Source organism: Neurospora hispaniola (assembly GCF_033458365.1).
Source record: "Neurospora hispaniola strain FGSC 10403 chromosome Unknown B0T23scaffold_5, whole genome shotgun sequence".
In the NCBI taxonomy this organism is placed as follows: Eukaryota; Fungi; Ascomycota; class Sordariomycetes; order Sordariales; family Sordariaceae; genus Neurospora; species Neurospora hispaniola.
In genome coordinates, this window is record NW_026944410.1 from 4091763 (window position 1) to 4104056 (window position 12294).

A 12294-nucleotide genomic window follows, 5' to 3' on the forward strand; every position below is an offset into this window, starting at 1 on the left:
GGATCCAAACCTTAAATCGGCTTTGCTCTTTGTATTTGCTTGGATTCCAGATTTCGGTATCACGAAGACTGAGTAATTGAGGTGGGAATAATGGACTTTGGCTTCATGGAGTGATTCAGACGGGTGGGCAGGTGGCAAGGTGTCGCAGAGATATCAAGATCTTCACAAACTTCAACCGAACCCAATTCAGCAGTAGGATCTTCAGTTCGCAAAGCAGACAAGTGACAACTTTCGTTTCATTCTCTCCCCAGTGTTCAATATTCCACTTTCCTTCGTTACAGTCCAGTCATGGAGGCATTCAGGCGCATTCTTTACAAGACCCAATTCACCTATCACTCTATTCTCTATAGATGCCGGTACGAGCTTTACCATCGTACACGCTTCACAAGGTTGGGTAGAAATCCAACCTATCTCAAGTTCGCTACAGCCATCGTTTTCGTTTCGACTTCTGGGGCTATTCCGAGGTGCCTTGATTAAGAGGTACCTTGCTGAAACGAAGTTTTGAGGGGGATAAGCTAGCTTTTTCAAAGAGCAATACTCTTTTTGCTATAGTCAACAGCTGGTGTCTTTGGTGTAAGTGTATCCCCAGCTGATATGGCCCCGTTCCTGCCCCGGAAACTCCAAACACCGTGATGTTTCAATACCACACTTCGTCTTGGCTACTATGGAGCCTAGTACGGATCCTCTACCCCAGAATGTCAACTCCCTCTGTCGATGAAACCTAACATGTTGCTAACCATGGTAAGACATGGATATCTCTAAGCTCCATCGACATCAGAGCGATTCATAAAAAATTTTGGGCCTGGACAGTTGACTTATATCCTTACGATACCCTCCCCATCTCTTTCCCGGGCTTTTCTTTTCGTCATCGTCTTCCATATCCACCATCACAACCCACAACACGGGTCGTTTCTTTTCTTTTCTCTTCTCTCTTCCTTTCTTTCTCCGCCGTCGTTCGGTCTTTACCTTTCGAATCGGCCAGGCTGGTCCTACTCACTACCTCTTTCGGTCTTCGACAATAATACAGCGCCAGTCGCTTTCACATCTTACCACCATACTCCCTTTCATTTAACCTGACAACGACGACGACGACGACGACAAACCGCTAGACGGACGACGGTCGTTCAAGTTCAGTTCTCTTTTACCAGATCTTCAAATACAAACACACATACACTCAAGACAACAACAACCGCAAAAATGCATTACACCAACCTCCTCCTCGCCGGGCTCGCCACCCTCTCATCAACCATGACAGTCACCGCCCAAAAAACCCACGTCGTCTCTGTTGGCTACAACGGCACCCTCGTCTTCTCCCCCAACAAGATCTCGGCCGAGCCGGGTGAAGCCATCCAGTTCCAGTTCGTGGCCGGCAACCACACGGTCACGCAATCGACCTTTGACAACCCCTGCCAGCCTATTGCGATGCACAGCAACGTAACAGGGATAAACTCGGGCTTCATGCCTGTTGCCGCAGGCTTAGCAGCAGCATCAGCAAAAGACGGCAAGAGCATGAATGGTACCACCTCTGGACATGGAGGTAATGTGCCGGTGTACACGGTGATGGTGAAGAACAAGAACCCGATGTGGTTGTATTGTGCGCAGGGGAAGCATTGTCAGAATGGGATGGTGATGGTTGTTAATGAAAAGTGAGTATCCCTGTTTGACTTGTGCGTTTGTGGGTAGAGGTATGAATAAATGAATGAAGGACTAACAGAGAAATCAGCCCATCTTCCAACGCCACCAAGTCACTACAGAACTACAAAGCCCTCGCAGCCAAGGCCACTACCATCGTCCCCTCTGGCTCTGGCTCCGACTCCGGTTCTGGTTCTGGCTCCGGTTCTGGCTCTGGCTCCGGTTCTGGTTCTGGTTCCGGTTCCGGCAGTAACTCTGGCTCGGGCTCAGGCTCTGGTTCCGGCAGTGACTCTGGCTCGGGCTCTGGCTCGGGCACTGGCAGTGGTACTGGCTCTGGTTCTACCAATGGCAGCACTACTACCGGCCCAAGCACCGGAACCACCCCGTCCAACTCGACGAGTCCTAGTGGCTCTTCCACCGCTGTGCCAGTGACTGCTGGTGCGGGTATTCTCTCTGCTGCTGGAACTACGAGCATGTTTGCGCTTGTCGCTGGTGGTGCTGTTGCTTTCTTGTTCCTTTAGTTGACGAAAGTGGAATAAGGTGGGGAGGTTGAATTGACGATGAAATCTTCGAGTTGGATTGTACGATGTTTTAGGAAGGGTAACAGACTTTCTCGGTTTCGGCGCGCTGGCCCATGTTTCTTTGTCAGCGACGTTGTTATTTTTTCTTTCTTTTGGGTTTAGAGCCGGGCACTAGATTGCTGCGAGCGTGGCATTGTTGGTTGGGTAGAGGTAGATATTGCATGAAATCGAGTGTCATGATCCTCTGGTATTTTGTTCTGTTCGATGTTCAAACTGTTCAAACTGTACTTTGATCCATTGGTAGGTACCTGCTAGACCTGTCATTGTCAAGAGAAATAATCAATACTGCCGCAGAGTTCCTTGGGTAAGAAATTGATTTGTTCTGTTTTCCATACCATTACCATCATCCTCAGGAGTCATCTCCTAGTGCTTCTTCTTTTCCTCCTCCGGCGGTGACCTAGGCGTCCTGCCCCTCCCCGCCGCCTCACACAGCTTGGGCACTGGTTCCTTCTTCAACCAGTCCTTGTCTCTCTTGACATAGCCCACGAACCTGTACTTCTTACTCTTCCCAAAGAAGTTGGCCCAGTGCTTCAGGGCATCGTTGACCTTTTTCAGGGCCTCCTCCATTTCTTTCCTCTTCAACTGCTTGAGTTCTTCTGGGGTCCAGTACTTGTTGTCCACGGCAGGGTCGTCGAGAGGAAGGAACATTTCCTCGACACCGCGCATGTCGGGGGTGCGGTCCTCGGCGAAGCAGCCGGTGACGTAAGCGCGCGAAGCGTCAACGCCGGCAAAGACGTGGTAGGAACCGCCCGGACCGTAGGTGCGTCGGTTGGCGGAGACGTCGTAGATGGTGCCGTTGATTGCGAGATAAATGGGCTTGGATTCATCGGTGCCATCAAAGGCGGCGAGTTCGGCCGGGGTGAGGTAGATGGGGCCGCGCTACGTCACCGCCTTGTCAGCTGGTGCTGCCGGCTGGAGAAGGGAAGCATCGATCGAAGGACGTACCAATTGAGACTTCCACCATTCTAACTGGAGATAGTTGGGCGGGTGAGACATGCCCCAGAAGAAGGACTCGCCATTGGAGATGAGGTAGCTGAGACCGCAAGAGGCCAGGAAGAGGAAGGAAATGACACGGAGGATGTCGAGGAGCCAGGGGTTGGATTCGTCTTCGTCTTCGATTCGGCGTTTGGGAGCTTTCTTTTTCTTGCCGCCATTTCGGGATTCGGAGTGGGGAGGAAAGCCGGGGCGGATGATCTCTTCGACATCGGAGTCTTCGGTAGCTGAGGCCGTATCGTGACCGGGCTCGTTGGTGGCAGGTGTCCTGGATTCGGGCTTGCGCCGGCGGACGGTGTCGGTGTCGGCCATGTTGACGATATTATGGCTACCTAGTGATATGTGAACATGCAAAGAAGAAGACCGAGAGAAACAGCAATGGAATGGAACAGACGGTAATGCAATGAACAGATCGATGTTGCGAGGCCGAGAGAATGGATGGAAGGGTGGAAAGGAACGAAGCTTCCGTTTCCCTTTCCAAGCTCCCGTCCCCTCCGGGCTAAAGTCCCCTGTTCCCGATGGACATCATGTCATCTCGGTCGTCAATTGGGCAAAATGGGATGCACACAGGATGCAAAATGCAAGGCTGGCCAATGGCTTGAAGGCAGGCGGGGTTCCCACGTGTTTACTGCATCTGTCAAGTACTTACCTTATGTACTAAGCTTGAGCTCGTTACCCAGGCAACACGGCGCACCTGGAAGCCATTGCGCAGAGCTATGGACACTGTACAAGTAAACAGATTCGTTTTCTCCAATTTGCCCAAGGTAGCCAGGCTGAAGGAATACGTACATATGTTGTGTACAAGGAGGGGCGGGCACGGGATGGAATGAATCGATTATTTCATCGAACACATCTTGTTATTCCTTTGTCTGCATATCCCATCTGTTCACCGAAACCCTTTTTTGTTTACAACGCAATTACATCAGAGTGTGGTGCATCTCGAGTCATTTTGTCTTCCATTTCAGTTGTAAACACAGGTACTCGATGTGTGCCGATAGCACTGTGCCCTTGTGCTTCCTGCTGCACTTGTGCAGTGTTGACAGACAGACAAACCCACCCAAGACCCGAAAAATAAACCAAGCTGGGGAAAAACGACCGGCCGCCTGACGCAACCTAAATCTTTCCACAAACATCCACACTACTGCAAGGCGGCATCCAAGATCAACCCCCCGATCCGCATTTGATCTTTTCCATTGATGGCCCAAAGCCGAATGACGCAGTTTCACCTCTAGAGACGCCCGAGATACCCCCCCTGCGACAAGTCCCACCGTCGAACGCGTCTTTGTCAACCAACTTTGTCAACCTCCATCAACATTGCATTGTCGACATCGAGCTACCACCACCACCACCATCACCACCACCACATGCCACTTATCCTGTCGCCCACCGCATCCATTACATTGCATTGATCCCATCAATTTGCACACAACACCACCAGCCATGGAAGCGTCGTCGGGTCTTCCCGACTCGCCCAAAGAGCCCCCCGTCATAGGAGGCGGCGACGACCACAGCGTCAACCTCCTCACCATCAGCCCTCCCGATCCCCTACAGCCCATCTCCCACAACCAACAGCGCGAAGGCCCCTCCTTACTGTCGCCCAAAGACGGTCGCGACAACTCGGTTGCCGAAAAGGTCAGCCAATTTAACTCGATGGCCCTCCATGCCAAACAGCAGGAGCGCAAAACAACCGATGCCGCTCTCCAGCGCGCCGTGCTCGGGCGCGAGGAAGCAGAGGCCGAAGTGCGACGACTGCGTGAGGAGGTCAAGGTGCTGAGGCAGCAGGTTGAGGAGGGGAAGGAGAGGGAGAAAAAGGTTTCCCACAGACTGGAAGTTGTTATGGTAAGTTTGTCCATCCCTTCGCCCCACCACACTCCTTTTCCTTTGAGCAGGAACTAATCGCTTCTCAATGCCCAGGAGGACTACGGTCGCGCCAAAGAATCCCTCGCCCACACCCAAGCCATCTGGGAGAAGGAGATCCGCAAAGCGCGCAAGGAGGCCTTCAAAGCCCAGTCCGACATTGTCGAATTGCAAAAACAGCTCAAATCCACTCGCACCGCTTTGAAAACCGCCGAAACGGAACTGCACACCAGTCGAGCCGCGCAAAAGGCTGCCGAAGAAGAACTCGAGCAACAAAAGGGACAAACACAGGCGCGCGAACAGGAAGCCATCGAAGCGAGAAATGTCTTGGCCGGGCTCCAAGAACAACTGAACAAAGCGCTGGAACACATCAATACTTTGGAGATGGAAAGGGACGCGTTCAAGGCGCTAGCTAAGAGCGAGGAGCTGGCACGGATTGCGGCCGAGGGAAAGATACCACCCCCGGAGTCAAAAGATGTCGAAATGGGCGGCATGGAACCACCACAACCAGAAGACGACTTCGCCGCTCTCAAGTCTTATATCCACCACACCGCCGACCTCAGCCATTCCGCGACAAGCGAATCCGAAATCGAAGAACTCAAAGAACTCTGGCAGTGGGAGAAGCAACGAGCTGATCGTGCTTTGGAGCTAATCGCTTTTATGGAAGTTGAATGCAACCTCAAAATGTGCGCCGGCGCCCGGGCGGCTTCCAAGAGGCCAAGTATCGGGGGCATGGACGGTGCGAAAAGGAAGTGGTCGGAAATCAGCCCTCACAAAGTCACGGATGCGGGTGATCTGGTGATTCTTAGGGACGCTTCACCATCACCCTGCGGGGACAAGGTCTCGCCTCCGTCGGCTAAGAGGACGAAGACTGAGCAGCTCAGGGCCGAAAGTGCAAAGAAGTCGGGGCAGAAAAGCAAAGTCTTTTTACCAGAGCAGGGGATCTTCCGGACCGTATCACAGGAGGAGTTGGACAAGCTACAAGTACCCGCCGTGCCCGTTAACGGCGCGAAAGAGCGTGAAAGCCTCTACAAGCGACAACGACACCAGCGGACAACCGATCAGTCCTCACGCATGGCGGATTCCCGAATGGGCGAGTCACAAGCTTGGTCGGAGATGCAGGATAGTGTCATGTCGAGACATCGAAGGACGCCGGATAGTGACGGTGTGCCCGACTATGTGCTGGACTTGGAGAGGGCGTCGTTGCAGAGTTTGTTGACGGCGCCACACAAGCGGTATGCCGAGTCAATCAGCAGCGATGTGATGGGGAACATTCCTACCATACCAGCCTCCTCGGTCATCAGCTCCGTCATGTCTGGATCGGTACAAACCATTACTGCCTCGACCGCTACGGCTACCACTAGCATCCAGCAGAGCCATCTCAACTGGGAAGAACCCGTGCTTCATGGCAACAGTCAAGAACAAAAAGAAAACGTACCACCCCCTCAACCAAGGGAGAACGAGGGAGCAGAAGGGGATAGGGCTAACTCCCGCTCCAGCCACGATAGCCAGAAGTCACAGCCGCAACCACCTAACCACACTCCGGGGCCCGCCTCACGACATATCGATCACCTCTCCGAGTCCAAGCTAGGCTACTCGCCCTCCAGCCTAGCGCACGCATCGATGTTTGGATCTACCATGAACTCAAGCACCATCACGACCAAGGTTCCTCTCAAGGAAGCGTCTACCAATGCAGACCTTGGCAGGATGTTCAGAACCCCTTCGAAGGGAAGCGTCGCTAGCGCCACCAGCGAAAACGCAATGGACATCGACGGCGACATCAACATCACCAAACCGCGGTCGGAATCGAGGGGTGAACTCCCTGTATCCCGGGAAGAAGCCCTGGCCATGATCCGCGAGCGCCGCGAACGCGGCCGAAGTCGTGAGATCAAATCCCGACCTCAATCCCCCGAGAAGCGACCCCTCTCGCCAGTAAAACGTCCCGCCTCGCCCGAAAAACAGCGGCCAGACAGCCCCGAGAAGCGGGACAGAGGCCGGGACCCCACCCCCAAGAAACGAGACGCGTCACCAAACAAGTCGGGGCGCGCTCCATCGCCGAATAAGAGACCTGAGTCCCCCAGCAAGCGCGCGCCCTCCCCGAACAAGCAGAGGAACGCTTCACCTACCAGACGACCACTATCGCCGAGCAAGCGCACACAGTCGCCGAGCAAGGCCAGGGTCATCAGCAATGACTTGAGCTATGCCGGTGTGCTTAAGAAGAGCACCGACGTGATGACGCCTGGCGAGGGGACTAGGAACTTTAGTGCGCCAACGGCGGCTACGGAGGCGAGGGCGGCAGGGAAGGAGAATCAGAGAGGTTTAAAGTCTTAGTGGGACATTGGAATCGCGAAGCTGACCCCGGGGAGGAAGGGGAGGAGGAGTGGGTGGTGATGTTGGTTTTGAGGGGTGACGAGTACGATGAAGACGATGGGAATTGTATAAGGAAGAGGAGGTAAATTGCGAAAAAGTTTGTATACCCACTACACTCGCTCTCTCGGGTCGTGGCCTGTTAGCAGCACAAAGGCACCAAAAGCTGGCAGTGCTGGATAATGTCGACTATCATTGTACATGGAATTAAGTATCAAGTTGCATCAAAAAGTGGATGGAAAGAAGGGATGGGACTACCTGGATACCCAACATCAGGCTGGATACGGACTGGAATACCTCTAGGATTTGCAATGGGCACAGGTTGGATTGAGTTGGCTTTATGTTGGCTTGGAAGGCGGCACTCCATTTTGCGCCTTTCTATTCTTTTCTTCAGTTCGTCCTGTTAGTGAATGAACTTTACTTGTATTTATGTAGTCTGGTCGGATGGCGTGTAAGCGCCTTTTCACCTCTACCTTCTATGTTCTTCTTCTTGAAGATGAACTTCACAACGGTCATTCAAATATACTTGACGCACTATCTTGTATCACTTGTTCGTTCCCTCATTCAAACGTGGTGTTTCTGTTGAAATTGCAAAAGACAAAGGAGAGAAAGGGAGGTAACAAGGTAGAGGTAAGAAAGCATCATGGGAATCAAAATTGGATGAATATGCGTCAATGAAATAAATCGAAATTGAAGGTATCAAATGGTACAGTAGGAGGTCATGAAGTTGCACCAAGTTAGATCCTCAAGTTTAATACGACGCCACGAAGTGTTCTGACTTGATGAGACCAAATCGACTGAGTATATGGTGGAGTTAGTTTAGTGGTAATCATACTCCATTCCTTATAGTTGGGTTCATCTTTTGGACGTAACATATTTGAATATCTTTTCTTCTTTTCCTTTTTTTTCTTCCCTTTGAGAGCACAAGAAGTACGACCATTCATACCTCTAGGCTTTGACATATACATATATATATTGGTAAAAATAATTTTCAGTCAAGAAAAGGAGGGAGAGTTGCAGAGCGAAGATGTTGGAGTGATGGCTATGAAGTTGCTAACTTTGTTTATTTTCGATATGGGGATCAACTTAGCCATAAAGTCTAGACCAACATCTAAACAGAGGGGAGTAATAGCGAAATCATGTGCGATGATCATTACAGCCACAAATTTTCTGTCCTTGACAGATACTCTTCAACATCGTCCTTATGCACCAACATCTCAACTCAACCCTTCTCCCCTCTTGTCACCCTCCTCCGCTTGCTTGGATTACCATTGCTCCCACCAGCAGTTTCAGTCTCAGTCGCCGTCCCTTCTCCATCCGCTTCCTCATCAACCTTCCCATCCACTTGTGCCTCCTCCTCCTTATCGCCGATCATTGATACATCACCATCCTTGTCTTTCTCCTTATCACCGTCACCACTAAGCTTATCCTTTTCCTTCTGCTCTTCTTCAGCCTTATCACCCCCCTTACTCGCCTGCCTAGAATGATTCTGACTTCCATTCACCGACGGCATCTTCTGCAACGTCCCGTCCTCCATCATCGACTTGACCCTCCCATCCTCCGCAACCCTCAAGTCCGCCAACAGCGAATCGGCCTCGGAAAACATTGCCCTCGCATCTTTTACCACGCCGAACTCATCCACCTTGTATCCCAGTACATCCCCTGGATGACCGTGGCCGTGCCCACCTGGCTGATTGTTATCATCAGTCCTTTCCTCTCTTTCCGCTAGGAAGGAACTCCCAGGTCCGTGCCAGCGATCTGGGTTGTACATGATGGCGTTGCTAAACATGTGCGCCAGCTCGCGGTCCAGCTGGGCCGTGTTGATGATGCCCCTGGGGGGGACGAGCTCTTCCATTTGCGGCAGCCAGACCAGCATATGTCCCGGGTCTCCACCCGGTAGGGCAGCGGCAGCCTGGGTGGCGGAACGGTTGCCGTGGGCGATGGCGGCCCGGATGGATTTAAGGTCTTGAGGCTGCAGTATCACCTTATGATAACCGGGAGCGTCTTTCTCGCGGATGGGCGCCGCAAACATGTTGGCAGAGCGATGGCGAACGATTTGTTCCATGGCAGAGGCACTAACTTTGTGGAAACCGCGGCTCCAAAGGACTCTGTGTGCGTCCGGTGGTGTGGCTGACGCCGTCGCGAGTGTTTCTTGTTGGGATTTTTCGTTGGCAGGGGTTGCGTTGCCGTTGGGAGTGGCTTCGGCGGGAGTGGCAGCCGGAGTGGGTGATAGCTCATCCCGTTTACGCTTCGCCTGGCGAGCTGCTTGACGCTTACCAGCGACACTCTCGTCTGCTGTCGTATCACCCGTGTCCATTGTAGCCCGGGGCGTGTCCACCTCGTACTTAACACTGGTGGCTGGCTCAGGCTTCTTGGCGGATTCTTTAGCAATTTCCTTCACCGTGCTGGGTTGTTCAGAAGCGGTTGGTTTATCCAGTGGCCTTGATACCTTCTGAGCTGCTTGCTGACGAGCCTGTGACGCCGGCGTAGGTTGGGGACCAACGAGAGGGATGCTTCCCCTAGCTCGAGACGTTTCATTCGTCGGCTGTCGAGCCGGAGAGGGTCTGGCTGCACCTTGCCTGGCCGTTGGCAAAACCGCAGGCTGCTGTACAGGACTAAGTGGCTCAAACGCAGGAGGCCGAATCTCATCACCGCCAGACCGGACATCAGGTAGCTTAGGGGTAGACGCACTAGCTGCAGACACCCACTTGGTGCCAGTGCCGAGACCCAGTTTTGCGGGAGGTACCAGAGTAGTAGTGACCGAAGTGATGGGGCTGAACCGGGGTCCGGAATAAGTTGTCGCGGCAGAATGCGAGCGTGGCCTGTGCTGTGGGATCGGGGGCTGTGGTTGTTGTGGTTGTTGTGGTTGTTGTGGTTGTTGCTGCTGTTGTTGTTGTTGTTGTTGTTGCTGTTGCGGTGGATGTGGTACACGCGGCGCATGGGTGGCCGGTAGCTGAGGAGCATGAGTGATCGGGGGAATCCGCGGTGATTGAGCTTGGGTAACCTGGGGCAAGGGAGCCTGCGGTAGATGCGGCGTCGGATGAACCTGTGGTGCCCGTGGAACATGAGGTTGAGGAGCCTGTGATGCTTGGGGCACCTGAGGAACTTGGTTTGCCTGCGGCGGGTGTTGATGCGGCACTTGAGGCGGATGAGGCGCTTGCGGCGGATGTGCCTGTGGTGGATGAGAAGGCTGCGGTAGCTGAGGTGGGTATGGCGAAGGATAAGCCCTCTGTACCTCCGACTGAATAGGTGCCAAAGACGGCGACGGGGCCATAGACGTCGTAACCGGCTGGCTGAACGGCGGAGGAGCCTGTAGCGCCTGAGGTTGATGTTGAGGCGACTGCTGCTGTTGTGGCTGCAGCGGCGGAGGCGATCGTTGCTGCTGAGGAGCAGCCAACCCATGAGTAAGTCTCGGTGGAATCGCAGACGGCGATTGCGGCGGTGAAGAAACCGCAGCACCCTGCTGCAGATGCTGGGGAAGATGATATGGAGGATATGGCGAGGGATGTTGCTGGTAATTAGCCCTGGGTATTCCCGTAGCCGCATTAGAAGCCACCGGTTGCCGAACAGGACTCGGACCAGGTGAGTCGGACATGGCCCTATTAGGCGCCGGCTGCAAAGGAGGAGCATAATGTTGGCCAGTCTGAGGAGGTATCAAGACCTGCGGCTTCATAGGTGGCGGCTGGGGTGGCCTTGTTACCACTGGATGTTGCTGTACCTGCTGAGGTGGCGGATGCGAAGGCAGCCTAGGCGAGTGCAGCGGCTGGGCAGGTTGTGATACAGGGCTGTAATGGGGATGTTGCTGTCCAGGGCCCAAAATAGAACGATGGCCAGCTTGTGGTTGATATGGAGGCTCCCATTTGAGTTGCCCACCCTGTGCCTGTCCAGGGATCAGTGGCTGTGGCTGAGGGAGAGTAGTTGCAGGGTGATGAGCAGTCTGAAGGACCGGAGACTGTCTCGAAGGTCCTGCAATGCTGTCTAGTCGTGGCAGTCCTCCGGTAGGAGTCGAAGGCTTGGGTGGCTGAGGTGGCTGAGGAGGCGCCTGGGAGAACGAAGCTGGGGGTTGAAGGACATGCGGTATCCCACCACCGGCAGTCATAGGCCTTGGAGAACCAGGACCAGACGTAATCGGACCCCGAGGAATGTTGTGATGTCCCAACCGCGGAGAGCTCACCAGCTGTGGCTGCAATGCTGCCGTTGTAGTCGGGGGTAGAGTCGGAGGCAGCGTAGTAGGAGGCAACGGTGCGGGACTCGACCTGACTGGCGGTAGCTGAGTCGTGGGAGACGGCACGCTCGCATGACGAGCGACCTCGGGCCGTGGCGGTATATGAGCGGATACCTGGGGCGGTAGCTGCGGTGGAATCGGCGGCGGCGGCGGCTGGTGCTGTTGCTGTTGATGTTGCTGCGACGGCGGCGGCGGCGGCGGCGGCGGGGGAGGAGGAGGAGGAGGAGGAGTAGGTATCGGTAGCTGGGGAGTCGAAGGAGTACGGGGAGACTGAGATTGCGGAGGCGGTAGTCGTGGTGAAGCGATCCGCGGTGAAGCAACTGGCGAAGGACCGTGACTGGCGCCATTAGGCAACCTAGCCCCGGGACCCTGAAGGGCAACTGGACTGGGAACCGAACCCAAAGCCGGACTTTGCTTATGTGCCACGGGACCGTCCTGAGCCGGTACACCATCTGGAATCTTTTGCCTCCTCTCCTGCTCCTCGTCCCGGGCAACTGCCTGCTCTAGCACCCGCACCTCAGTTTGAAGCCGGTCATAGTGTCTCTCGTACTGGTCAATCTCCTGAAGAGTCTGGTTGACGTAGGTCTGCTCGAGTTTCCGGTAAAGGCTTTCGATCTTGGGCACATATTGATGGGCCTC

At 54.0% G+C, this 12294-nt stretch overlaps 4 protein-coding genes across 4 annotated transcripts; 2 read left to right on the forward strand and 2 right to left on the reverse strand.

Annotated features, from left to right (window-relative positions):
* Positions 1-1197: 1197 nt before the first annotated feature.
* Positions 1198-2153, forward strand: B0T23DRAFT_430206 (Cupredoxin; the record flags this gene model as incomplete). The annotated part of the gene is made up of 2 exons (XM_062840233.1): positions 1198-1646; positions 1724-2153. The coding sequence occupies 2 exons, from the start codon at positions 1198-1200 to the stop codon at positions 2151-2153; spliced, it is 879 nt and encodes a 292-aa protein (XP_062692437.1).
* Positions 2154-2370: 217 nt separating this feature from the next.
* Positions 2371-3735, reverse strand: B0T23DRAFT_180242 (uncharacterized protein). Its single transcript, XM_062833062.1, has 2 exons — positions 3159-3735; positions 2371-3092 (listed from the first exon to the last, which is right to left on the reverse strand). Exons 1-2 carry the CDS (start codon positions 3516-3518, stop codon positions 2577-2579), a joined length of 876 nt encoding a protein of 291 aa, XP_062692438.1. The 5' UTR covers positions 3519-3735; the 3' UTR covers positions 2371-2576.
* A 591-nt stretch (positions 3736-4326) lies between these two features.
* B0T23DRAFT_180253 (uncharacterized protein) lies at positions 4327-7582 on the forward strand. Its single transcript, XM_062833063.1, has 2 exons — positions 4327-5045; positions 5121-7582. Exons 1-2 carry the CDS (start codon positions 4647-4649, stop codon positions 7392-7394), a joined length of 2673 nt encoding a protein of 890 aa, XP_062692439.1. The 5' UTR covers positions 4327-4646; the 3' UTR covers positions 7395-7582.
* Positions 7583-8369: 787 nt separating this feature from the next.
* B0T23DRAFT_383492 (uncharacterized protein) lies at positions 8370-11936 on the reverse strand. The gene has a single exon (XM_062837414.1). The coding sequence runs from the start codon at positions 11527-11529 to the stop codon at positions 8653-8655; it is 2877 nt and encodes a 958-aa protein (XP_062692440.1). The 5' UTR covers positions 11530-11936; the 3' UTR covers positions 8370-8652.
* Positions 11937-12294: the final 358 nt, after the last annotated feature.

Excerpts from the sequence above, each read along its gene's own strand:
- B0T23DRAFT_180253 (XM_062833063.1), top strand. The coding sequence starts at position 4,647 with ATGGAAGCGTCGTCGGGTCTTCCCGACTCGCCCAAAGAGCCCCCCGTC. Across the intron at positions 5,046-5,120 it reads ACAGACTGGAAGTTGTTATG|GAGGACTACGGTCGCGCCAA; the intron begins GTAAGTTTGTCC and ends CTCAATGCCCAG.
- B0T23DRAFT_383492 (XM_062837414.1), bottom strand. The coding sequence starts at position 11,529 with ATGACTGCCGGTGGTGGGATACCGCATGTCCTTCAACCCCCAGCTTCG.
- B0T23DRAFT_180242 (XM_062833062.1), bottom strand. The coding sequence starts at position 3,518 with ATGGCCGACACCGACACCGTCCGCCGGCGCAAGCCCGAATCCAGGACA. Across the intron at positions 3,093-3,158 it reads AATGGTGGAAGTCTCAATTG|CGCGGCCCCATCTACCTCAC; the intron begins GTACGTCCTTCG and ends GCGGTGACGTAG.